This window comes from Oryctolagus cuniculus, chromosome 12 (assembly GCF_051225735.1).
Source record: "Oryctolagus cuniculus isolate XC-2025 breed Fujian yellow rabbit chromosome 12, ASM5122573v1, whole genome shotgun sequence".
In the NCBI taxonomy this organism is placed as follows: Eukaryota; Metazoa; Chordata; class Mammalia; order Lagomorpha; family Leporidae; genus Oryctolagus; species Oryctolagus cuniculus.
The window spans coordinates 26,444,475-26,470,755 of record NC_142878.1 but is presented as its reverse complement, the minus strand read 5'-3'; the positions used below and the strand labels follow the sequence as shown (position 1 = coordinate 26,470,755).

Genomic DNA, 26,281 nt, shown 5'->3' with positions numbered 1-26,281 from the left:
TGAACCAGAGGATGGAAGATCTCTCCCTCTTTCTCTCTCCCTCTCTCTCTAATTCTGCCTTTGAAATAAATAATAAAATATTTTTAAAAAGAAATATAATACGTTTTAAATTAGTGTAGAGTTGACCTTCCAAGAAAGGAGGATCTCAATGCCCACGTCCTAAGCAGGGCCTTCGTGCAGCCAGGACACAACCTGAGTTCTGCCCCTGTTCCTGTGAGTCCTTTCCCCTTAAATTCTACATGCTTGCTTCAAAACCAGCTGAGGTAAGTGAGGATACCGAGTGTAAAGGACAAATTTTACCAGTGCCCTGGTAAAGAGAAAAGCAGGAAGCTGTTCAAAGGTTTCTTTGTTTCAGTCTACTAAGAACAAAACATTTGGATACACTCTAGCATGTCAGATCCAAGTATTTCAACTGTTAAAACCACCCAGCTGACCAAGAAAAAGGGGGTAAGTGGCACAAGGTCTCAAACACTGATGTTTGTCTATTTTTAAGTCTACTTAATAAAATAACTTTATTTAAAATATTGTGGGGGGGGGTCGGCGCTTGGCATAGTGGGTAAGGCTGCCGCCTGCAGTGTCAGCATCCCATGTGGGTGCCAGTTTGAGTCCTGGCTGCTGCTCCACTTCCAACCCAGCTCTGCTATGCCCTGGGAAGCAGCTGGCCCAAGTCCTTGGGCCGCTGCACCCGCATAGGAGACCTGGAAGAAGCTCCTGGCTTTGGATCCGCGCAGCTCCTGCCGTTGCGGCCATCTGGGGAGTGAACCAGCGGATGGAAGGCTCTCTCTGCTTCTCTGTAACTTTGTCTTTCAAATAAATAAATAAATGTTTTTAAAAATAAACTGTATCTTGGGAATCACAACTTGTTTTTGAAAATTTTACAATTAGGAAGAAACATTTTGGGCAGTGCAAACCACTGTCTCATGCTAAAATCATCAGTGAATTGTTATGTAGCTCTCATGTATTTAGATGAACATTTATTTACTGAATCCACGGCTCAACAACCTGGTAACACCAAAGAAAGCTTTAAGGCTTTGGGGTGGGGGTATTCTTGATATCTTTGCATGTCTATTTAAAATAACAATGTTTTTACAAGATTTAAGATTTCCCTCGCTCTCAGCTAAATCTAGAAGTCCAACGTATGCTAGTACTTTAGGCTGGTGTTTTATTATTTTCTTCTATGTCATTTCCTACTCAAATAATAGAAGTAACTCCTAGAGTTTCACGGTTTCTGAACATTGTAGTCTTTGTAGTCATGAGATTAACGGTTGCTAAATGCTGACTGGTGTCCACACTACTAGATGTACATGCAAGAACACGAAACAGCGGGAGAGTAACTGTCATTCTCATCACTAAGTTTTTTAGGACGCAGAATCAACGGGTAACACTTCAGCATAGCACATTTTCTGTAAACAGAGACATTCAAGGATGAATCATTCTGTCACGGCTGAATTGAGAACTGGTATCTATACACCAGTTTATAAATTATTTCAGAGCCAATACCCCCCAACCCCAACCCCAACCCCAACCGGCAAGGGACGGGCTGGTCGCGCAGAGCGTTATGAGCCGAGACCACGACCCTGAGACTCAGCGCCGCCCTCGCCCCAGCCCGGGGGTCGCGGGGGGTCCAGAAACACAGCCAAGCGCCCCGAGGGCCACGCGCGGCCGGGTCAGTCTCTCCATCCCAGACACCTGTCGTGGCAAAGTACCAGTTTGTTCCACGGGAATTCAGAGCCAAAAGGCCGGGACGTCTGCGACCGGAAACGTCCCGCCCTCGCCGGTTTCTAGGGCACCTATAACGTCCCAAGGGATACAGAGGGATCCCTGTCTTCCTTCAGGAAACCCAGGGGCCCGACGCATGAAACGCAAAAACCTCACGAATCCGCCCCAAACCGTTAACAGCCGCCCTCGGCTCCCACGCGCTGCGGGGAAAGGACCTTGAGCCCCTGCCAACTGCCGGTTTCCAAGGGTGCAAGCCCGGCTGTCAGACTTCGGAGCCCGCCACGCCCCTGAGGAAGACTCGGTCCCGCAAGGGAGTACGGACGCCGCCGGCCGCGCGGGACTCGAGGGGCCACGCGGGACTCGAGGGGCCACGCGCCTGGGAGAGCCCGGGACGCGGGTGCGCCCGGCGGACAGGCGCATCCGCGGGCAGCCCGCGCGCTCGAGGACCCCGGCGGCGGCGGCGGCGTCGGCGGCGGCGGCGCGGGGTGGCGGGAAGGAGGAAGTTTGAAAGTCGTGGGGCCGAGTTGTCTCTGCTGGGGCGAGATGAGGCTGCACTGCGACGTGGAGGTGGTCAGCCGCCACTTGCCGGCCTTGGGCATGAGGAACCGGGGCAAGGGCGTCCGAGCCGTGTTGAGTCTCTGTCAGCAGCCGCGGTCCCGGGCCGGGGGCGAGCCGGGCGATCGCCCCCGAGCCTGCCTGCTCATCTCCACCCTGAAGGACAAGCGCGGGACCCGTTATGAGGTGCGTGGAGGGGGCAGCAGGGGCCGTGGTCAGCCAGGCGATCGGAGCGAGAGGCGGCCGCCCTCGAGCCCCGCGCGCTCGTCTAACTCCGCGGTGGGGTGGGGTCTGCCTTGGGGGGCTTCCAGGGCTCTGGCCCCGAGTCGCGCCACCCTGGGACCCCGAAGGAAGAGGGCGTGGGGGAGTGCAGCTTTTCGTGAGTTTTCTGGTTAGTTTCTGCCGCTCGGGATCCCAAGTGTTGCTGTGCAGCCGCCCCGCCCCTTAAAGCCTGTGAATTTCAGCCTGCGTGAGTCAGGTGTGAATGAAGCAGCTGTCGCTGTTGGGGGAACCCTGAGCTAACTGCACTTAGCCTGTGTGCATTCTGTTTGTCACGGAGTCTTTTCCCCAGTTTGTTTTTCACAGGAGCCCCTGGGGTCAGTAGCCCAGCTTAGTTCAGCAGCGAAACGGCGATGCTTTGGGTTGCATCTTGACTTTTTTTCTTTTTTCAAGTTGTTGGTTATTGTCCTTTTATTTCCCTCCTTAAAATATTGCCCTGATTTCTTAGGTCCACAGCATTTGGTGCTTGAAGAGCAACAGTAAATTCTCTAGAGGCTATTGGAAGTTTACAAAGAATTTTTAAGAGCAGAAGATTTATAAAATTCCTTTTCCTCCATATCCAGCCATTGTGTGGTTCTGTGAAAACGACTGGAATACTTTTGCGTCCCCAAATACAGCCGCGAGGGGGCACTTCACCACCCACCCTTGTATCCAGCTCCTGACTGGATTGAAAGGGTTTCTGAGATGGTTTCTTTTACAGTGTTATATTCCACACTGGACATTTGTAGTTGAGGAAATGGAATGTTACTGTGTCATTGAGAGCCACCTAATTTTTTTTTTTTTTTTTTTTTTTAAGATTTATGTATTGGGGCCAGCGCTGTGGCAGAGCAGGTTAAGCCGCCACTGCAGTACTGGCATCTTATATGGGCACCAGTTTGAGTCCTGGCTGCTCCACTTCCGATCCAACTCCCTGCTAATGCACCTGGGAAAGCAGTGGAAGATGGCCCAAGTGCTTGGGCCCCAGCCCCCACATGAGAGACCCAGAAAAAACTCCTGGTTCCTGGCTTCAGCCTAGCCCAGCCCTGACTGTTGTAGTCATTTTGGGAGTGAACCAGCAGATAGAAGATCTTTCTCTGTAACTCTTTCAAATAAATAAATCAGTCTTTAAAAGAAAAAAAGAAGAAGCCCAGTTTACTTATGCCATCCTTGCTGCGTTCTCAGGAATGCTGGCATCAGGACCTAGAGCTGAGATTTGAACCCAGGCGCTCTGATGTGGGACACGGGTTGCTTAACTGCTAGGTTAAATGTCTGCTTCCCTAGTGGGGATTCTGAAGACTGACTGACTTACCTGAAAGTTAGTGTGACAGAGATCCTCCAGCCGCTTCTCTACTTCCTGAATGGACGCAACAACTGGGGCTGCGCCAGGCTGAAACGAGGAGCTGGGAACTCCTTCCAGGCCCCCAATGTGGGTGATGGGAACCCAAGCACGGGACCATCATCCACCTCTTCCCCAGCACAGGATCAAGGAGTAGCCAGGACTTGAACTGGGAATCTGGTGTGGGATGCAGCCCTCCCAGGCAGCACCTTAACCCACTGTGTCTCAACACCACCTCCCCTAGTGGAGATTTTAATCAAAATTTGGTAGTAAACCTTGAAGGTTTAGCCACAATACTCAGGACATCGTGGATGCTAAATGAATTTAGGTGGCACTAGGGTGGACCCTGAAGAATGGGTTTTCATGCTAAGTGAAGGAAATACTTAGGGGTTCTTTCTTGTTATACCCTCTGCTTTGCTGCTTCATGTCTTTAGCTACCAGCCGTCTGACTGTGACTCCTAAATCTGTATGTTAGATAGTCCTCGCCCTTAACTTTGAACTAGAATTTAGTGTCTACTGGAAATGTCTTAAGTTTTTATTTATTTGAAAGAGACACCTACAAATATCGTCCATTTCCAGATGCCTGCACTAGCCAGGCTGGGCTAGGCCAAAGACAGGAGCCCAGAACCCAATCCAGATCTCTGTAGGTCACAGGGACCCAAGTACTTGAGCCACTCCCTGCTGCTTCCCAGGGATTGCATCAGCAGGAAACAGGACTCATACCAAAGCACTCTGATATGGGATGTGGGTGTTCCAGGTGGCATTGCAACCACTGCACCAAATGCGTTCCCTCTGGGAATCTAATTGGATTGTTGCAGCATTTCAAATTATTAATACCTGGATATTAATTTTTCTTGCCACACCCAAATCTGCTTTTCTGACAGTGTTCTACATCCACATCCAGAAACCTTAAAGCCCTTGTGTTCCCACATGTGATATGGCATTAAACCCTTTTAAACTGACTTTCTAAATATGTTTCAGATTTGTGTATTTCCTTCCATTTCACCTGCGGTCTAAGCCACACCCTTCCTGGCTTGTCTCGTAAGGGATCTCTTTGATTCTCTCTCTCTCTCTCTCTCTCTTTTTTTTTTTTTTTTTGACAGGCAGAGTGGACAGTGAGAGAGAGAGAGAGAGAAAGGTCTTCCTTTGCCGATGGTTCACCCTCCAATGGCCGCTGCGGCTGGCGCGCTGCGGCCGGTGCACCACGCTGATCCAATGGCAGGAGCCAGATGCTTCTCCTGGTCTCCCATGGGGTGCAGGGCCCAAGTACTTGGGCCATCCTCCACTGCACTCCCTGGCCACAGCAGAGAGCTGGCCTGGAAGAGGGGCAACTGGGACAGAATCTGGTGCCCCGACTGGGACTAGAACCTGGTATGCCGGCGCCGCAAGGCAAAGGATTGGCCTAGTGAGCCGCGGCACCGGCCTCTTTGATTCTCTTGTCCTGCTCTCCGGCCCATCCTCACTTTCCCCCAGAGTTCGTGCTTTATTCCATGCAGTTAAGGGAAATGTTTTTTAAGAACATTTATCTGGGCCAGAACTGTGGCACAGTGGTTGAAAGCCCTGGCCTGAAGTGCCGGCATCCCATAAGGGCGCCGGTTCTAGTCCTGGCTGCTCCTCTTCTGATCCAGCTCTCTGCTATAGCCTGGGAAAGCAGTAGAAGATGGCCCAAGTCCTTGGGCCTCTGCACCCATGTGGGAGACCCAGAGGAAGCTTCTGTCTCCTGACTTCAGATCAGCTCAGCTCTGGCCGTTGTGGCCATTTGGGGAGTGAACTAGCAAATGAAAAACCTGTCTCTCTGTCTCTACCTCTCTCTGTAACTGTTTCAAATAAATAAAAATAAATCTTTAAAAAAAAAAAAAAAAAACAGAGAAGGAGAGACAGAGAAAGAGCTGCCACCTGCTCATTCACTCCCCAAGTGGCTGCAACAGCCAAGACTGGGCCAGGCCAAAGCCAGGAGCCAGGTTCCACGTGGGTGCAGGGGCCCAAGCACTTGGGCCATCTTCCACTGCTTTCCCAGGCATATTACTGGGGAGCTGGATTGGAAGTGGAGCAGCCAGGACTCCAGTTGGCACCCATATAGGAATGCAGGCTGTGCTTTAACATGCTGAGCCTCAGCACCAAACCCCTATTTTTATTTTATTTGAGAGAGAGAGACATCTCTTCCATCCACTGGTTCACCCTTCAAATGCCCACAAAATAGCTGGGGCTGCGTCAGGCTGAATCTTAAGTGCCTGGAATTCAGGTCAGGGCTCCCATGTGGATGGCAGAGACTCAACTGCTGAGCTGTCACCAGCTGCCTCTCAGGGTACACATCAACAGGAAGCTGGAATCGGAAGTCAGGCCAGGACTCGAACCTGGGAACTCCAAAATGGCATACAGGTGTCTCAAGTGACTTTTTAGCCACTGCACCAAATGCCTACCCCAAGAGGATTTTTTTTAATATTTTTATTTTCATCTACTTGAGAGGCAGAGCGACAGACGTCTTCCACCTGCTGGTTCGCTCACCAAAGGCCTGCAACAATCAGGGTTGGGCCAGGCTGAAGCCTGAGGCTTAAACTCAGTCCAGGTCTCTCCCACATGTGTGGCAGGGACCCCAACTATTTGAGCCATCACCTGTTGCCTTCTAGAGTGTACATTATGACGAAGCTGAAATCAAAAGTGGAGCTGGGGCCTTCAAACCCGAGTACTCTATTATGGGATGCAGGTGTCCAAAGCTACATCTTCATTGCTGTACCAAATGCCGGGCTCACACAAAAATGCTAAAACTTGAAAGCCTAAAACACCCCACTTAAGGACTGAGAACCAGACCCAAGCCTGACAAAGTGACTTGCACATTCTAGTTGCTATAAATGTTATTGCATAACACTACCTAGTTTTGTCCCTTTTTTTCTCGTTGATTTTAAGCAGCTGAAGGAGAACATTGAGCAATTCTTCACCAAATTTGTGGATGAAGGGAAAGCAACTGTTCGGTTGAAGGAGCCTCCTGTGGATATCTGTCTAAGTAAGGTATGGATTAGAACCATTAATAGTTAAAGTGCTTAGCTATGTTTTCTTTGAAGAAGTCTGAGCATAGTGATACCATGTATAGCTTACTGGGCTGGGCTGTTGCAGGTGTGTTGAGGATGTGACGGCACAAGAGACAGCCTCTTAAATGTGCTGTGTGCCTTGTAAAGGGCGGAGTCTGTCTAAGTAAGGCTCTCAGGATAGTTAGAGAAAGTAGGTTTGCTTCTGTGCCGGAGATGGAATCTTAACGGTGTTTGACTGAAACTATAAAGCAAGTAGCACAGGTCTACATTTTTGCCAGCTAAACCTCAGGTTCCAATTTGATGGAAGGAAAGGAATAAAATGCATCTTTTCAACATTTTTTTAAAGGTATTTACTTTTTTTCTTCCCACTTATTTGAAAGGCAGAAAGAGGCAGAAGTTTTCCATCTGCGGGTTCCATGCTTGCAACAGCCAGGGCTGGGCCAGTCTGAAACCAGGAGCCTGGGCCCCATCTAGGCTCTCACATGGGTGGCAGGAACCCAGCTCCTATCACATGTTGCCCATCAGGGTCCGCATTAGCAGGAAGCAGAGCCTGGACTTTAACCCAGGCACTCCAGTAGGGAATCTAAGTATCCCAAGTGATGTCTTAATTGCTGGGCCAAACACTTACCTCTAGAATTAATTTTCTTTTTTTTTTAAGATTTATTTGTAAAGAGAATAACACAGAAAAAGCAGTCTTCTAGCCTCTAGCTCATTCCCCAAATGGTCACAACATCTGGGGCTGGGACAAGGTGAAGTCAGAAGTGGAGAGCTCCACCCAGGTCTCCCACATGTGTGGCCCAGGCCCCAGCAGTTGGGCCATCATCCACCATCTTCCCAGGCAGATTAGCAGGACGTTGGATAAAAAGCCAAGCACTTCCAGTGTAGGATATCATTTTCCTAAGCAGTGGCTTTTTTTTTTTTTTTTTTTTTTTTTTTTTTTTGACAGGCAGAGTGGACAGTGAGAGAGAGAGACAGAGAGAAAGGTCTTCCTTTGCCGTTGGTTCACCCTCCAATGGCCGCCGCGGCCGGCGCACTGCGGCCAGCGCACCGCGCTGATCGGATAGCAGGAGCCAGGTGCTTCTCCTGGTCTCCCATGGGGTGCAGGGCCCAAGCACTTGGGCCATCCTCCACTGCACTCCCTGGCCACAGCAGAGAGCTGGCCTGGAAGAGAGGCAACCAGGACAGAATCTGGTGCCCCGACCGGGACTAGAACCTGGTGTGCCGGCGCCGCAAGGCAGAGGATTACGCTAGTGAGCCGCGGCGCCGGCCGAGCAGTGACTTTAACCTATTGTGCCAGTATACCAGCCCCTTGTCTTGTAATTAAAAAAAAAAAAAAAAAGATTTATTTATTTATTTTGAGAGCCAGTTACAGGGAGAGAAGGGAGAGACAGAGGGGGAGTGAGATCTTCTGTCTGCTGGTTCGTTCTCCAGATAAGGCAATGCCTGGAGCCAGGAGCTTCATCAGGTCTCCCACATAGGTATCAGGATCCCAAGCACTTGGCCATTTTCTGCTGCCTTTCCCAGGCCATTAGCAGTCTGTTGTCATCCTGTATTTCTAGTCCTTTCCTGCTCTCCTCAGCCCTCACATTCCAACAAAACAAGATCACTCGTCCTTCACTATACATTTTAGACAGCTCCAAAAGCGTCGTAAGATGCTAGCTGTTTTTATAGATGACTTAATTTAAATGCCATTTTGTTAGTGGTTTCTCCATCTCAGTGGGGACAGTCTCTCTTGCTTTATGTGCTCCTTTCGAGAGGGATGTCACTTTGTATGACTCTAGTCTTTGTGAGTGGCACCCTGGGTAGTTTACAGTACACGGCTTCCAGCATGGCCTATCCCAGAGGCAGTTAAGGTTCTGGTCAGTTCTTCCTAAACTCAAGTCTCACATGGAACCTGTCTTATTTTATGCTTTTATGCTTCTGCCTTTGAATAGTTTTTATTCCCCTTTATAGAACAGTTTTACTTAGAATGTATATTCTAAGCATTCTCAATGTAATTTTTTAAGGTTTATTTATTTATTTGAAAGTCAGAGTTATAGAGAGGCAGAGAGAGAGAGAGAGAAGTCTTCCATCCACTGGTTCACTTCCCAGTTGGCTGCAGTGGCTGGAGCTGGGCGGATCTGAAGCCAGGTGCTTCTTCTAGGTCTCCCACACAGGTGTAGGGGCCCAAGTCTATCTTCTGCTGCTTTCCCAAGCCATAGCAGCCTGCAGAAGTGGAGCAGCCAGGACTTGAACCCATGCCAATATGGGATGCCAGCACTGCCGGTGGTGGATTTACCACTACACCACAGCAACGGCCCCAGTTATTTACTGCCTTTCAAGTAAATAACTAAATGTTTTTAAAAAAAAGTTTTTGAAAAAAAAAAAAAAAAAAAGGCAGTTGCCCAGAAAGAAAGAGCAAGAGACAGAGAGGGAGAGAGAGAGATGGGGCTGGCATTATGGCACAATGGGTTAAGCCACAATGCAGACATCCCATACAAATGTCAGTTGGAGTCCCGGCTGCTCTGCTTCCAGTCCAGCTCCCTACTAATGCCCTGGGAAAGCAACAGAAGACGACTCAAGTGCTTGAGTTACTGCCACCCATGTAGGAGACCTGGATGGAGTTCCAGACTCCTGGATTCAGCCTGACCCTGCCCTGGCCATTGTGGCCATTTGGGGAGTGAACCAGCGGATGGAAGATCTCTGTCTCTCCCTCATCTCCCAAACTTTGCCTTTCAAGTAAAAAAAAATAAATAAAATCTTTAAAAAAGAGAGATCTTCCATCCATTGATTCATACTTCAAATGGCCACAATAGTAGGGTTGGGCCAAGCTGAAGTCAGGAACCAGGAACTGCATCTGGGTCTCCTGTGTGATTATAGGAGCCCAAGCACTTGGCCATTCTCTGCTGCATTTTCAGGCACATTATCAGGGAGCTGGATCAGAAGTGAAGCAACCAGGACTCAAACTGGCACTGTCGTGGGATGCCAGCATTGCAGGCAGTGGCTTAACCCCTGCCTCACAACACTGGCTTCTCAAAAAGATCTAAGTTGAAATGTCCAAAATCTTTTTTTTTTTTTTTGACAGGCAGAGTGGATAGTGTGAGAGAGAGACAGAGAGAAAGGTCTTCCTTTTGCCATTGGTTCACCCTCCAATGGCCACCACGGCTGGTGCACCGCCCTGATCTGAAGGCAGGAGCCAGGTGCTTCTCCTGGTCTCCCATGGGGTGCAGGGCCCAAGCACTTGGGCCATCCTCCACTGCCTTCCCGGGCCACAGCAGAGAGCTGGCCTGGAAGAGGGGCAACCGGGACAGAATCCGGCGCCCCAACCGGGACTAGAACCCGGTGTGCCGGCGCCGCAAGGCGGAGGATTAGCCTATTGAGCCGCGGCGCCAGCCCCAAATTCTAAAACATTTCTGATTTACAGCCAATTTCAATAAGTGATTGTATCACCTTCACATATATCACTCTCCAGAATTCCTTATGGGAAGAATTAGCATATATGTATTATCTAATGTGGAATTTGCAGTTGTACAACTTACTTTTATTCATTCAGGCCAACTCCAGCAGTTTAAAGCAGTTCCTTTCAACTGTGAGACTGGCTCATAGAGGCTGTGAAGTTAATGCACAACTTTCAACACTCACTCCAGTGAAGACTTCAGAATTCGAAAAATTTAAAACTAAAATGGTTATCACATCTAAAAAGGACTATCCTTTAAGCAAGAACTTTCCGTATTCTCTGGAACATCTTCAGACTTCTTATTGTGGGCTTGTCCGAGTTGATATGCGTATGCTTTGCCTAAAAAACCTTCGGAAATTAGACTTGAGTCACAACCGTATAAAAACGCTTCCAGCTACAATTGGAGACCTCATACACCTTCAAGAACTTAACCTGAATGACAATCACTTGGAGTCGTTTAGTGTAGACTTGTGTCAGTCTACACTCCAGAAGTCTCTTCGAAGCTTGGATCTCAGCAAGAATAAAATCAAGGCACTCCCTGTGCAGTTTTGCCAGCTCCGAGAGCTTACGGATTTAAAACTGGATGATAATGAATTAATTCAGTTTCCTTTCAAGATAGGACAACTAACAAACCTTCGATTTTTGTCAGCAGCTCGAAATAAGCTTCCATTTTTACCCAGTGAGTTTAAAAATTTATCCCTTGAGTACTTAGATCTTTTTGGAAATACTTTTGAACAACCCAAAGTCCTTCCAGTTATAAAGCTGCAAGTGCCATTAACTTTGTTAGAATCTTCTGCACGGACCATACTTTGTACTAGGTAAGATTTTAATGCCAACCTAGGTTTCTCATCAAACTGTTCCTTATCATAGCTCACACACTCCATTCAGCTCACTGCCCTGGTGTCATTCCAGAAAGGTCTCACCTGTCCACCCCATCTAAAGGATTATTCCCTACCTATCTACATTGTTTGATTTTTTTTTTTTTTTTTTTTTTTTTTTTGGTCATAGGATCTATTACTTGAGCTTATAAATTTTTGAGCGTTTGTTTATTTGCTGTCAGTTTTCCCTACTAAAATGAAAGATCCGTGTCGGCATGGACTTTCTTATTCTCCACTATTTCTATAGAGTCTAACATGTAGTATACTTGTCCTGGCATAAATCAGCCACTTAATATGTACTTGAATAGGGGTAGGTATTGTGGTATTGTGGCAGGTTAAGCCCCTACTTGGGGCTCCCACGTTGTATATCAGAGTGCTGGTTTGAGTCCCAGCTGCTTAGCTTCTCATCCAGCAGATAATGGCTCGAACACTTGAGTCCCTGCCACACATGAGACACTCAGAATTCTGGGCTCCTGCCTTTGACTTGGCCCAGCCCCATCTGTAGTGGCCATTTGAGGAGTGAACCTACAAATGGAAGATGACTCTTTCTCTTTGTCTTTCCCTTTCATCACCCTGCCTTTCAAACAAACAAATAAATCAATCTTTAAAAAAAAAAGATGTTAAATGAATGAATGCATTTGAATGAATGCATTGCTTTTTGAAGTGTAGTACTCTGATCTGCATCATAAGCATCACCTAGGAACTTGTCAGTGATGCAAGTACTTGGGCTACACCTCAGACCTACTAAGTCATGAGACGGGTGTAGCTGTGTGTTTCATTTTTAAAGATTGGCTTTATTTATTTGGAAGGCAAAGTGACAGAGAAAGATCTTCTATCTGTTGGTTCACTCCCTAAATGCCTGCAATGAAGCCAAAGTTTGTAACTGTATCAGGGTCTGTCACATGGTTGCAGGGGACCAGATACTTGGGCCTTCACCTGCTGCTTTCCCAGGTGCATTAGCAGGAACTGGATTGGAAATGGGACATCCAGGATGCAAACTGGCACTCCAGTATGGGATGCTTGTGTTACGGGTGGTTGCTTAACCCAGTGCATCACAATGCCAGCTCTTCTAGCTGTGGTTTAATAAGTCCTGATTCTGATGCACCCTAAAGTTTGAGAACTCCAATCTGCCATAGTGGTCAAGTGAGTAGTCTCTGGAGTCAGACTTGGTTTTGATCCCTAGCCTTAGTCCTTTGTGTGATATTAGCAATTTATTCAACCTTTTTGAATCAGTTTTCTCATTTGTGACACAATACCTACTTTACAAAGTTGTGAAGATAATTGAGCTAATCTAAGTTCAAAGCATTGGGCAGATACTAGGGTTCAGTAGCTGCTGATTCTTTCTCTCTGGTGTTGAACACTGACCACGGTTGTTTTCAGTGACACTCTGAACTCCAATTATTCCTTTTGTTCATGTTTCTTGCATGTAGGTATAGAAGTTAAGATGTGATCCAAATGGTAGGAATATCATATATATTTTTTAAAGATTTATTTATTTGAAAGGCAGAGTTATAGAGAGAGAGCTTCTATCTATTGATTCATTCCCCAAATGTCCACAACAGCTACGGCTGGGTTAGACCAAACCAAGAAGCCAGGATCTTCTTCTGGGTGCAGGGGCCCAAGCACTTGGACCATCTTCTACTGCTTCCCCAGGCACATTAGCAGGGAGCTGGATCAGAAGTTGAGCAGCCAGGGCTTGAATCAGTGTCCATATGGGATGCCATCATCACTGGCGGCGGCTTAACCCGCATCACCACAACACCAGCCCCATAGAGGAGCTTTTAAATAATATGCTAGATATATAGAGGCCAGTGGGTTAAGCTGCCACCTGCGATGCCAACATCCCACATGGGCACCAATTTGAGTCTCAGCTGTTCTATTTCCGATACAGCTCCCTGCTCAAGTACCTGGGAAAGATGGCCCAAGTCCTCAAGCTCCTGCACCCACATCGGAGACTGGATAAAGCTCGTGACTCCTGGCTTCAGCCAAGCTCAGTCCTGGCCATTGAGGCCATTTGGGAAATGAACCAGCAGATGGAAGATCTTTCTCCCTTTCTGTGTCTCTGTAACTCCGCTTTTCAAATAAATAAATGTTTATAAAAAGAGAGCAAGGAGAAATACAGATTCCTAGAGTTAACCTCAGTCCCACTGTTTCAGAATCTCTAGGTTGCTTATTATTTGTTAGGTATTTGAAGTATACATAAAGGAAAGATGACTTTTTCATTCCTGTTTTGTGGGTTATCCTATTAAGTGGCCATGCTGAAAGATATTTTATTGAATGGCATATAGACCATCTTTTAAGTTCACAATATTCCATATGCTGTTTTTAAGTATATTTTCCCCATTCTTACCAGATAAAACAATATAAGTCATTAAGTGATCATTTTATTTTTCCATCATTGTAATTCAGTGTCCTTATGATTCCTGTCCTGATACTTGAAGTTATGAATCTAGTAACATATTATAAAATATTTTTAAACATTTTTTTCCAATAGGATTCCATATGGCTCTCATATCATTCCTTTCCATCTTTGCCAAGATTTGGATACTGCAAAAACCTGTGTTTGTGGAAACTTCTGTCTGCGCTCCTTCATTCAAGGGACTACTACCATGAACCTACACGCTGTTGCTCACACTGTGGTCTTAGTAGATAATATGGGTGGTACTGAAGCACCTATTATCTCTTACTTCTGTTCTCTAGCCTGTTATGTAAATTCATCTGATATGTTAAAGTAACAAATAACACCACAAAAAAGTTCATTCACTTAGAGATTATGTAAGATTCATTCATTATTTAACAGTGTCAAATTGGAGAAAGGGAAGCTTTTTGTATACTTGCTTGAGAGGAAGACTATGTCACTCTACCATTTTAAGTCATTTGGTTCTGAACTTTTAATTTCATTAAAGCAAAATTTACTTTTATTGTGGGGTTAAGTTTTGTTTTTGTGTTTTAAACATTTATCTGTTTGAGAGGTTCTCTGATCCACTGGGTCAATCCAAAGCCTGGAGCCAGGAGCTTTTTCTGGGTCTCCCATGTGGGTGCAGGGGCTCAAGTACTTGGGCCATTTTCCACTGCTGTCAGAGACACATTAGCAGAGAAATGGATCAGAAGAGGAGCAGCTGGGACATGCACCGGTGCCCATATGTGATGCTGGTGCAACAGGCAGAGGCTTAACCTCCTACGCCACAGCCCCGGGGTTAAGTTTTTAATCTATTTGTTGCACTTGTGTGGATTTCAGTCTAAAGTTTCCAGGATAGATAGGGGTTATCCATTAAGCAGATGTTGACCCTTCAGTCACTCTGATTGTAATAATTTTCTTACCAGCTTTCCTCCTTAATTTCAATTAAAGATAGTGAGTTTGGGGGCCAGTGTTGTGGAGCAGAGGGTTAAGCCACTGCTTACTGTGCCGGCATCCCATATCTGAGTGCTGGCCTGCTTCTCATCCAGCTCTCTGCTAATATGCCTGGAAAGGCAGTGGAATATAGTCCAAGTACTAGGGCCCCCGCCATGCAAGTGGGAGACCAGAATTGAGTTCCTGGCTCCTGGCTTTGGCTTGGCTCAGGCCCAGCTATTGAGGCCATCTGGAGGGTAAACCAGATCTCTTAATCTCCCTATCTCTCTTCCTCTCTCACTGCCTTTCAAAATAAGTAACTGCTTTTAAAAAAACAAATTGAGTTTTTGTATGCAGAAAAATACACCATTTATTTATTTATTTTAGTTTATTTTATTTATTTGAAAGAGTTATAGAGAGGGGTAGAGACAGAGAGAGAAAGAGATCTTCCATCCACTGATTCACTCCCCAATTGGCCGCGACGACTGGAGCTGTGCCGATCTGAAGCCAGGAGCCAGGAGCTTCTTCCAGGTCTCCCACGCAGACGCAGGGGCCCAAGGACTTGGGCCATCTTCTACTGCTTTCCCAGGCCATAGCAGAGAGCTGGATCAGAAGAGGAGCAGCCGGGACCAGAACCGGCACCCACATGGGATGCCTGCACTTCAGGCCAGGGCTTTAACCCTCTGCGCCACAGCGCCGGCCCCAAAATACACCATTTATAAGACGTTCTAAGTTACAATGAATACTTAACTATGAAACTAGTCTATATAAGATTGAACATCCTTAACCTAGCAATCTTAAGTCCAAAATGCTCCAAACTCTGAAACTTTTTGAATGCAGGTAGGACATCACAAATAAAAAAATTCCACAACTAACTTTGTGTGACAGGTTACAGTTAAAATGCAGGACCACTAAAAATAATGCATAAAATTACCTTCAGAGGTCGGCATTGTGGCTTATAAGTGAAACCACCACCTCTAGTCCCGGCATCCCCTGTGGATGCTGGTTTGAATCCCAGCTACTCTACTTCCAATCCAGCTCTCTGCTATGGCCTGGGAAAGCAGTAGAAGATGGCCCAAGTCCTTGGGCTCCTGCACCCACATGAGAAGACCCAGAAGAAGCTCCTGGCTCCTGGCTTCGGATTGGCCCAACTCTGGCCATTGTGGCCATTTGGAGAGTAAACCAGCAGATAGAAGACCTCTCTGTCTCTCTGCCTCTGCCTCTCTCTTTAACTCTGCCTTTCAAATAAATAAATAAATCTTTAAAAAAAAATCACCTCCAGGGGCGGCACATTTGCCCTAGCTCTTAAGATACCTATTGGATTCCCATATTAGAGTCTGGGTTTGAATCCTGGATCCACTCTTGATTTCACCTTCCTGCTGATGTGCACCCTGAGAGGGAGTAGTGACAGCTCAACAGCTGGATCCCTGCCAACCATGTAGGAGACCTAGATTGAGTTCCATCTCCCAGCTTTAGCCTAGCCCAGCCAGCTGTGGCCACAGCAGACATTTGGGGAATGAGCCAGAGGATGGGAGCTCACTCTTGCTCGTTCTCAAATAAATACAGGTTTTTTTTAAGATTTATTTATTTATATGAAAGAGTTACACAGAGAAGGAGAGGCAGAGAGAGAGAGAGAGGTCCTCCATCCAGTGGTTCACTGCCCAGTTGGCTACAACGGCTGGAGCTGTGCTGATCCGAAGCCAGGAGCTTCTTCCAGGTCTCCCATGCGGGTGCAGGGGCCCAAGAACTTGGGCCATCTTCGACTGCTTTCCCAGGCCATAGCAGAGAGCTGGATTGGAGGTGGAGCACCCAGGACTTGAACTGGTGCCCATAGGGGATGCCAGCGCTGCAGGTGGCAGCTTTACCCACTACACCACAGTTCCAGCCCCAAATACATTTTTTAAAAATTACCTTCAGGGGGCTGGCATTGTGGTGCAGCAAGTTGAGCCACTGCCTGTGATGGCAGCACCCTATATGAGCACCTATTCGAGGCCCAGCTGTTCTACTTCTGATCCAGCTGCCTGCCAATGTGACTGGGAAAGCAACAGAAGATGGCCCAAGTGGTTGGGTTCCTGCTACCCTCATGGGAGACCTGGTTGGACCTCTAGGCTCCTGGCTTCAGCCTGGCCCAGCCCTGGTCATTGTAGGCATTTGGGGAGTGAATCAGAGGATGAAAGATATCACTGTCTCCCTCTCTAACTCTTGCTTTCAAATAATCTTTTGGTTTTTAAAGATTGATTTATTTATTTGAAAGGCAGCATTATAAAGAGAGCAAGAAGGCTTCCATCCACTGGTTCACTCCTGCAATGGCCAGAACTGGGCTGATTCAAAGCCAGGAGCCAGAAGCTTCTTCCTGGTCTCCCACATGGGTGTAGGGGCCCAAGGACTTGGGACATCTTGCACTGCTTTCCAGGCCATAGCAGAGAGCTGGATCAGAAGTGGTACAAACGGCAAAGGAAGATCTTTCTCTCTGTCTCTCTCTCTCACTGTCCACTCTGCCTGTCAAAAAAAAAAAAAAAGAAGTGGTACAGCCAGGTCTGGAACCAGCACCCTTATGGGATGCCGGCACTGCAGGTGGCAGCTTTACCGCTATACCACAGCGCTAGCCCCTTTCAAATAAGTAATTTTTTAAAAAAATTTACCTTCAGAGGCCGGCGCCGTGGCTCAATAGGCTAATCCTCCACCTTGTGGCACTGGCACACCGGGTTCTAGTCCAGGTCAGGGTGCCGGATTCTGTCCCGGTTGCCCCTCTTCCAGGCCAGCTCTCTGCTGTGGCCTGGGAGTGCAGTGGAGGATGGCCCAAGTGCTTGGGCCTGTACCCCATGGGAGACCAGGAGAAGCACCTGGCTTCTGCCATTGGATCAGCGCGGTGCACTGGCCGCAGCGCACCGGCCGCGGCAGCCATTGGAGGGTGAACCAACAGCAAAAGGAAGACCTTTCTCTCTGTCTCTCTCTCACTGTCCACTCTGCCTGTCAAAAAAAAAAAAAAAAAAAAATTTTACCTTCAGGCTACATGGATAAGTTGTATATGAAACATAAATTAATTTTGTGTTTTGACTTGGGTTCCATCCCTGAGATATCTTGTTAAATGCAGATATTCCAAAAATCTGAAAAAGTCCAAAATGAAGTACTAGTCCCAAGCACTTGGGATAACAAGTGCTCAACCTGTATTGTTAAGCATTCCTTATTTTGTTTCTCATATTCCTTTCTTTAAAAAATTATTTGACACCTGCAGCCTGGGCGCCTCGCAGGGTCGGAGGTCCCCAGCGCTCACCAGACTTGCAGACACAACATACTCTAGAGGGAGCTGAGGCATGGCTGCCCCAGAGCTGGGGGCTCCATGTGCAATTTTCCTCTGATAGCTCCTGGCTGCTATTGCCATGGAGATGATGGCTATGCCCTGTCATTATCGATCCACCAACAAGAAGAGAAGCTTTGCAGTCGAGATACTGTTTGGCAGATGGAGTGGTTTCTGTTGGACACTAAGTACTGCTACAAATGAAAAAAATAAATTAATTAAAAAATTATTTGAAAGGCAGAGTTAGAGGAAGAAATGGAGAGATCTTCCATCCTCTGGCTCACTCCCTAAATGGCTGCAATGGCTGGACCTGGGTCAGGCCAAAGCGAGGAGGCAGGAGCTGCTTCTAGGTCTCCCGTGTATGTGGTAGAGGCCTAAGCACTTCAGCCATTTTTTGTTGCCTTCTTAGGCACATAAGCAGGGAGTTGGATCAAAAGTGGAGCAGCCTACTTACTCTTAGCTCCTTGATAATGTGTCTGGGAAAGCAGTGGGAGATGGCCCAAGTACTCATGGGAGACCTAAAGCTCCTGGCTCCTGGCTTTGGACCAACCCGGCTCTGGCCATTGCGGCCATTTGGGGAGTGAATCAGGGTATGGAAGCTCTGTCTCTTCCTCTCTCTGCAGACTCTTTCAAATAAATCAATCTTAAAAAAAGTCAGTGCCTCCTGTTCATTCTTTTCATTACCACTGCTCTACTTCAAATCAGACTTTCTACTAGACTACTCAGCCTCAGCTTGTTTTGGGGAACAAAGGAAAGACTTAGTTTCTGGAGAAAAGCCTCCTTGGTGTTGGCATGTCATTGCTGTTTTGTGCTTGGAGGTAGGTTCTCCAAGAAAACTCTTTCAGAATAACCGCATCTATTGTCCTTAAAATGTTTGAGAATGTTTTTTGTCTTCTCAAAATTCAAATATTCGTGAATAAATTGTTTTAAATGTTAGAACAGTTATGCTCTCCAAAACAGTTTTGGGTGTGTGGCCTAGTGGTCATGATGACTGCGTTTTGCATCAGAGTGTCTGCGTTCGATTCCTGGCTCCAGCTTCGTACCAGTTAAGACCCTGGGAGGCAATGGTAATGACTCAAGTAATTTGGTTTCTGTCACCACTTGGGAGACCTAAATTCACTTCCTTCCTGCAGTCCTGGCAATTGCAAGCCATTTGGCAAATGAAACCAACAGATAGGATGCGGCTGTCACTCTGCTTCTCAAATTAAGAAAAAAGCTTCTACTCAGAGATCTTTTCTCTGAGAGGGTAGGCATTGGTCCAAAGAAATAATTATTTGTACTTAAAATTTGTATTGCTAGAGGTCAAATTCTTTTTTTAAAGATTTTTTTTTGAAAGTGTTACAGAGGTAGAAAGATAGGTCTTCCATCTGCTGGTTCACTCCTTTAAATGGCCACAACAGCTGGAGCTGAACTGAGCTGAGCAGATCAAAGCCAGAAGCCTCTTCTGAGTCTCCCATTGGGTGCAGGGGCCATCTTCTACTGCTTTCCCATATAGCTACTATGTCACAGCAGTGGCAGCTGTTTATTTTTCCTCTTACTTAATACTCAGCTTGTTTTTGGCTTTCACAGGTTATTACTAGTGTCAATTCTTTTCTGAGTTTCAGCTTTGTCTTCACTCATAAATGCTTACCTTCCACTCTTGTTAAGAACTTTAACATTTGTGTATTCCTATTGGAATGTTCTAAGTTCAAAAAGTTTATACTTTCATGGACTGGTAATTTTTTTACTTCCATTAGCTTCCTACTTTTGAGGCTGGAAGTCAACTTTAAACTCCTGCCTTTAGGGCTGGCGCCGCGGCTCACTAGGCTAATCCTCCGCCTTGCGGCGCCGGCACACCGGGTTCTAGTCCCGGTCGGGGCGCCGGATTCTGTCCCGGTTGCCCCTCTTCCAGGCCAGCTCTCTGCTGTGGCCAGGGAGTGCAGTGGAGGATGGCCCAGGTGCTTGGGCCCTGCACCCCATGGGAGACCAGGAAAAGCACCTGGATCCTGGCTCCTGCCATCGGATCAGCGCGGTGCGCCGGCCGCAGCGCGCTGGCCGCGGCGGCCATTGGAGGGTGAACCAACGGCAAAGGAAGACCTTTCTCTCTGTCTCTCTCTCTCACTGTCCACTCTGTCAAAAAATAAAATAAAATAAAAATAAAAAAAAAATAAACTCCTGCCTTTATATTTAAGACCATGTGTTGCCCAATAAACTAGCCACATGCAGCTACTTAGCACTAGATCGGAGTATAATTCAGGAACTGCATTTTTAATTTGAATAGCTGTATGTGGCTAGTGGCACAAGGTCATTTCTTCTAAGTCCTGTGGCCTAACTTGGATCTTCTGCTCCACCTACTATGTACAGGCCTGGTGTAGCCTTTTTTCTTGAAGTTCAATTGAAGTCCTTACCAGCTGCTTATCAATCAAGATTATGAAGTCACTCAACATACACAGTAACCATCCCTCATCCTGAGTTTGTTACCCACAGTCAACCAGGTTCTAGAGATATAAAATGGAAAATTCCAAAATTCAAACTTTACATTGCATGCTGTTCTGATAGCATGATGAAATCTGCCATTTGGGGCTGGCACATCATAAAATTGCCAGCATCACTACTATTGCACTTTAGTGTGTTTTTTTTTTTTTTTTTTTTTTTTTTTTTATTGGAACGGCAGAGTTACAGAGTGACTTCCCCTACAAAGCTTAAGCCTCTGGGATCCCACATGGGTGCCAATTTGAGTCCCGGATGCTCCTCTTTCAATCCACTGATGGTCTGGGAAAGCCGTGGAAGACCCAGAAAAAGACCCTGGCTCCTGGCTTCCAGTCAGCTCATTTCAGCTCAGCTCTGGCCACTGTGACCATCTGAGGAGTGAACTAGTGGACGGAAGACCTCTGTCTTTCCGTCTATAACTCTGCCTCTCAAATAAGTCTTTTAAAAAGTGTGATCAAATAACACAAACTTAAAAATCTTGCCATTCTGCTGAGAATGTAAAACCATTGGTCACCTTATAGACATGTTACTATCACATTATCAGTGTGGTGTGTCACCCTTGCACCAGGGGCCAGTGCAGCACCAGCATCCCATATGGGCACTGGTTTGAGTCCCAGCTGCTCCACTTCTGATCCAACTCTGCTATGGCCTGGGAAAGCAGTAGATGGCCCAAGTCCTTGAGTCTCTTGCACCCACGTGGGAGACCTGGAAGAAGCTCCTGCCTCCCAATCCGCCCAGCTCTGGCCATTTGGGGAGTGAACCAACAGATGGAGAACCTCTCTCTAACTCTGCCTTTCAAATAAAATCTTAAGTGATACTGGCAATTTTGTAATAGCACATTGTTATTACTGTTCTTAATCTTACAAATTAAACTATCATAGTTATAGAGGGAAAAACAGTATAGATACCATCTACAGGAAGTCTTTTTTAACATCTCCAGTTTATAAGGAGAGACTACTATGTATTTGAAACTAGCAGGAAGGCAAAGTTTAAAATGCCAGGTTTTTCCCCTATTATTTTCTATAATCAGGTTATAAGATTTGAGTCAGGATTCCTGTAAATACAAAGTTTCAATTCTTAGGAAAAGAATTCATTGTTATTAATTAACACTAAACACCCGATTCCATATATTAGCCAAAAAATACAAAAGACTTGGGTATGAATATCACTGTATTTATTTTCCTACAGGTTAATTTTTATAAAGCCTCAACATATTTGCCCCAAAATTAAGAACCAAAAAAAGAAAAGAAAAAAATCCCCCAAGTTTAGAACTGGATCACTTGGCCCTTTCTCTTCTTATCTCCACCCAGTTCAAAATGCTTGCATCTCTTAATGGCCAGCATCCTCTTGGATCTGCAGTTGGGCTCAACACATTCAAGCCGTAGCACAATCTTCTTCGTGGTTTTAGCTTTCTTCCGGAAAATTGGCTTTGTCTGCCCACCATAGCCACTCTGCTTCCGATCATAGCGCCTCTTCCCCTGGGCATACAGGGAATCCTTGCCCTTCTTATACTGGGTCACTTTGTGAGGCTGATGCTTGCCACACTTCTTACAGAAAGTCCTTCGGGTTTTAGGTACATTGACCATTTTTTTCTTTTTTCAGGACGATGAAAACTGTAGTCACAGATGTAAAACAAAGTAGCAGGCATTAGACATTTTTCGAAGTCAAAGTGCTATACAAAATAAGCTATTTATAGGAATGCAGCACTACCTAAGTGATTTAGAACCGCACCAGGCCCTCATGCGCCGCACCGTCACGTGCACACCTCTATGGAAGGCTTTTAAGCTACTGCGGCATTTACAGAACAAGACTCGCTTTAAAAAGCAAGCGCAGGAGGCCCAGTACGGTCACTTCTCTATACAAAGTGGCTTCCCTTGACGCTTAAGTTTCCTTAACTGTGGCCCAAAAAGAAAAATCGTGGCGGTGGTGCGATCTAACCTTCCACAGAGGGAGATGCTGAGACGTGAAGTTTCTTCGCTACTTCCTGCCCCACACCCACCTGCTCCATTTTCTAGCTCCCGGCTATGGCTACTCAGTACGCAACGTAGCAGGCTACGGCTATGACCCGCCCCGTTCCTTCTCCGAGAACCGCACCAGTCTGGCTTCACGCTTCCTCCCCGAAGCCCGGGCCCCGTCAGCAGCCCCGAGAGCTGACGTGTCCGTCACAAGCCGGCGTGCCTTGCGGCCCGGGAGCCGCCATGCCTGAGCGCCTTTCCCAAACGGCCACGCCGGCTCTTGACTTCAACTAAGCCAAGGCAGCAGGTGTTGCTCTCCCTTTTGCACGACGCCCTTATCCACCCCCCGGATTCTGAGCGACAGCGCCTCCCGGTCAAACGGCTACAGCCTGGCTCTCAGCTTACCGGGAAACTCAGCGACCGCACTCCTCGCCTCGCGCCGCTCGCGCCTCACAGGAAAGGGAGGGAGGAGGCGGAAGTAGGAACTGAACCTGAGCGACAGTGCCGCGAGCCAATAGGCAGCCGGCCACGGCGGCCGGGCGCCTCGGGACGCGTCTGGGAAGCGCCAACCAACGGCCTAAGGGGGCGGGACGGAGGGGTGTGGGCCAGAGGGCCGCGGCGTTCCGCGGGCAAGTCGCGGATTGTCAGAACGGTCGTCGCCGAACAGGGGCGAGGTTGCGTCGCTCGGTGCTGCCGGTCCGGGGCTCGCCTAAGAATGAGAGCGCAAAGGACGCAGGGCCGCTGGAGGCGCAGGTAACGGAGCTGGGGCGCGGTGGGTCTGCTTCCGGGACCCGTGGTGCTGAATGGAGGGGACTGAGGCGACGCCAAGCCGCGGCTCCTAGCCGCGGGGCCGCTGCTTGAGCTGCAGCTGCCAGGCGAGGATGTGTGGAGCCCGAGCGGCGTGAGGCAGCTGAGAGCCTTCGGGTCCCAGGACCCCTGGGGCCCGATATGAGTTAGCGCGGGCCGCCGCGGGGGCCAGTTCCTGCCGCTGCAGGCCAGAGCGACGGCCGCCGCCCGCCCGCCCCCTCCGTGCAGAAGCCGCCAGCTCCTTTCCGCGCCCGCCTGCCCTCTCTCCCGGTCCTGAAGACCATGAGGTTCCGCATCTACAAGCGGAAGGTGCTAATCTTGACGCTCGTGGTGGCCGCCTGCGGCTTCGTCCTTTGGAGCAGCAATGGGCGACAAAGGAAGAACGAGGCCCTTGCCCCGCCGCTGCTGGACGCCGAGCCCGCGCGGGCTGCGGGCGGCCGTGGCGGGGACCATCCCGCCGTGTCCGTGGGCATCCGCAGGGTCTCCAACGAGTCGGCAGCCCCGCTGGTGCCGGCGGCCGCGCAGCCCGAGGCGGACAACCAGACGCTGCGCTACCGGTCCCTGGTGTACCAGCTGAACTTTGATCAGACGCTGAGGAATGTCGATAAGGCTGGCTCCTGGGCCCCCCGGGAGCTGGTGCTGGTGGTCCAGGTGCATAACCGACTCGAATACCTCAGACTGCTGCTGGACTCACTTCGCAAAGCCCAGGGCATTGAAGATGTCCTGGTCATCTTCAGCCACGACTTCTGGTCCCCAGAGATCAATCAGCTAATCGCCGGAGTGGATTTCTGTCCGATTCTGCAGGTGTTCTTTCCTTTCAGCATTCAGTTGTACCCCAACGAGTTTCCGGGCAGTGACCCCAGAGACTGCCCCAGAGACTTGCAGAAGAACGCAGCTTTGAAGTTGGGGTGCATTAATGCTGAGTACCCTGACTCATTTGGTCATTATAGAGAGGCCAAGTTTTCCCAGACCAAGCATCACTGGTGGTGGAAGCTGCATTTTGTGTGGGAAAGGGTCAAAGTTCTACAGGATTATGCTGGCCTTATCCTTTTCCTAGAAGAGGATCATTACTTAGCCCCAGATTTTTATCATGTCTTCAAAAAGATGTGGAAGCTGAAACAGCAGGAGTGCCCTGAGTGTGATGTTCTCTCCCTAGGGACCTATACCGCCAGCCGGAGTTTCCACGGCATTGCTCACAAGGTAGATGTGAAAACTTGGAAATCCACAGAGCACAATATGGGTCTAGCCTTAACCCGCAATGCATACCAGAAGCTGATCGAGTGCACAGACACTTTCTGTACCTACGATGATTATAACTGGGACTGGACCCTTCAATATTTGACTGTATCTTGTCTTCCAAAACTCTGGAGAGTGCTGGTTCCTCAAGTTCCCAGGGTTTTTCACGCTGGAGACTGTGGTATGCATCACAAGAAAACCTGTAGGCCATTCACCCAGAGTGCCCAGATTGAGTCACTCTTAAATAGTAACAGACAGTACATGTTTCCAGAAACTCTAATTATCAGTGAGAAGTCTCCTGTGGTATCCATTGCCTCACCTAGAAAAAATGGAGGGTGGGGAGATATTAGGGACCACGAACTCTGTAAAAGTTATAGAAGACTGCAGTGAAAAAAAATCACAGTGGCAAAAGTGACAGTCTTCTATTTTTGATATTTGTCCAAACAGGATATACAGTTGAATAAAAGGGTTTAGGAACTGGTTTCTGCTTTAATACAAAAAAAGAATTCTTGTAAAAGGTGTCCAAATATATAGTATTCTTTTTGTTGTGTCTGATTAAGATTTAAAACTGAAGTTTTCACTTTGGGAGTTGGGTTTTAAAGCTCAAATCTGTATTGCTAAAGATTATGATTATTGTTGATACGAGGGGAAATTTTATTTAAATTGCATCTATTAATCTTTTTATCTGAAACTTTGTACACTTTTCCACTTTGAAAACTTATTTTACGTACAGCAAAATTTATTTAAAACTCATAGCAGCAAAAAGTATTATAATTAAATCATTAGAGTATTAATGGAACAAGCCGTTTCACTCCTGACACAGTTATTAGGAAAGGGATTGCTTCACTGGTTCATAATTCAGAAGTTTATGTTTTTTAAACACCTTGGCAGAAAGTCATTTGCAGTATTATGGATTCATCTATTGTGTTAAGATTTGCCTGTGCTTTGGAACCTTCACAGAACACACTTTGTTTGGAATGTATTTGAGTGATAAGAAAGTTTAAACATTGTTTTCACCTCAATATAGAAATACAATGGTCTTTTTTTTTTCATTAATGCTACCAAAATAAAGTACTCATTTTTGCATAAAAAGGTCCCTAATCATTTTGCAGAATAAGTTGTTCACTCTTTATACTGAAATTTAGCAGACATTCTAGAAATACTGCAAGTTAAAATTACATTTAATATTTGCTAACTGTACCTGGTAGAAACGAGTTTGAAATAAAACTCAGCTTATGACAGTACATTCCCTTCAGAAGAAACTGGCTTTCAAATTAGCCAGGCATAGATAATGAACAATCAGAAGCTGCTATGTAAGGGAAATACAGCCTAAATTGTTTCTGAAGGCCAGAAATGATACCAACTTCAGTGGTGCCAAATTAAACTTGTTCTAGTGCCAGATTTAACTTTAAACATACTTTTTAAAAGGACAGAAACAATAAATAGGAAATAGGTTTAACATTTAATAAAAAATTACTCAAACTAATTTGCATAAAGGTATTACTATGTCATTTTAACCTAAGAAAACTTAAATGGTCTCGACTACATAAATTTCAGATTCATAGTGTTTGAAAACTATGTATGTTCATGTAAGGCGAGGTAAATAATTCTCTATGAGCTACATTCTACCTTCAAAGTCTGTCTGATGCTCGATTTGCCTGGGGATTGTAAATGTACGTCAGGATGAAGCCAGGCTTTCTACCAGCTTTAGTACTTTGACCTAATGTCAACAGTTCAAAGGACTAAGCAAAGGCCAGAGTCTGTATTAGCTGAGTTTAGAACAGAGATACATCAGCTCAGGGTCCTGGGGGTACTGATTACATCCACAAGTATTTCCTTTTCTACATTTTCTTTAATGCTCTCCTAAAAATTTGTGAGAAATAGTGTTAGATTTTTTTTTTATTTTTTATTTTTTTTTTTTTTAAGATTTATTTGAAAGAGTTACACGGAGAGAAGAGGCAGAGAGAGGTCATCCAT

General features: G+C 46.9%; 3 protein-coding genes and 1 non-coding gene across 7 annotated transcripts; 3 read left to right on the top strand and 1 right to left on the bottom strand.

Annotated features, from left to right (window-relative positions):
* The first annotated feature begins 1,819 nt into the window (after positions 1-1,819).
* Positions 1,820-14,129, top strand: LRR1 (leucine rich repeat protein 1). Of its 4 annotated transcripts, none has more exons than XM_002718227.6 (4): positions 1,820-2,460; positions 6,776-6,874; positions 10,427-11,148; positions 13,703-14,129. In XM_002718227.6, the coding sequence occupies exons 1-4, from the start codon at positions 2,263-2,265 to the stop codon at positions 13,941-13,943; spliced, it is 1,260 nt and encodes a 419-aa protein (XP_002718273.3). In that variant the 5' UTR covers positions 1,820-2,262; the 3' UTR covers positions 13,944-14,129. The 4 variants fall into 4 exon arrangements, with proteins under 4 accessions (XP_002718273.3, XP_051678768.3, XP_089165408.1 ...); XM_051822808.3 differs by having other exon boundaries at positions 2,138-2,460; positions 6,773-6,874; XM_089309282.1 differs by lacking the exon at positions 10,427-11,148 and having other exon boundaries at positions 2,149-2,460; positions 6,773-6,874.
* A 3,636-nt stretch (positions 14,130-17,765) lies between these two features.
* LOC127484029 (small Cajal body-specific RNA 13) lies at positions 17,766-18,039 on the top strand. Its single transcript, XR_007910810.3, has one exon.
* A 3,419-nt stretch (positions 18,040-21,458) lies between these two features.
* RPL36AL (ribosomal protein L36a like) lies at positions 21,459-22,713 on the bottom strand. Its single transcript, XM_002718228.6, has 2 exons — positions 22,667-22,713; positions 21,459-21,919 (listed from the first exon to the last, which is right to left on the bottom strand). Exon 2 carries the CDS (start codon positions 21,890-21,892, stop codon positions 21,572-21,574), a length of 321 nt encoding a protein of 106 aa, XP_002718274.1. The 5' UTR covers positions 21,893-21,919; positions 22,667-22,713; the 3' UTR covers positions 21,459-21,571.
* Positions 22,714-22,841: 128 nt separating this feature from the next.
* Positions 22,842-25,396, top strand: MGAT2 (alpha-1,6-mannosyl-glycoprotein 2-beta-N-acetylglucosaminyltransferase). Its single transcript, XM_008269624.5, has one exon. It carries the CDS (start codon positions 23,351-23,353, stop codon positions 24,692-24,694), a length of 1,344 nt encoding a protein of 447 aa, XP_008267846.3. The 5' UTR covers positions 22,842-23,350; the 3' UTR covers positions 24,695-25,396.
* Positions 25,397-26,281: the final 885 nt, after the last annotated feature.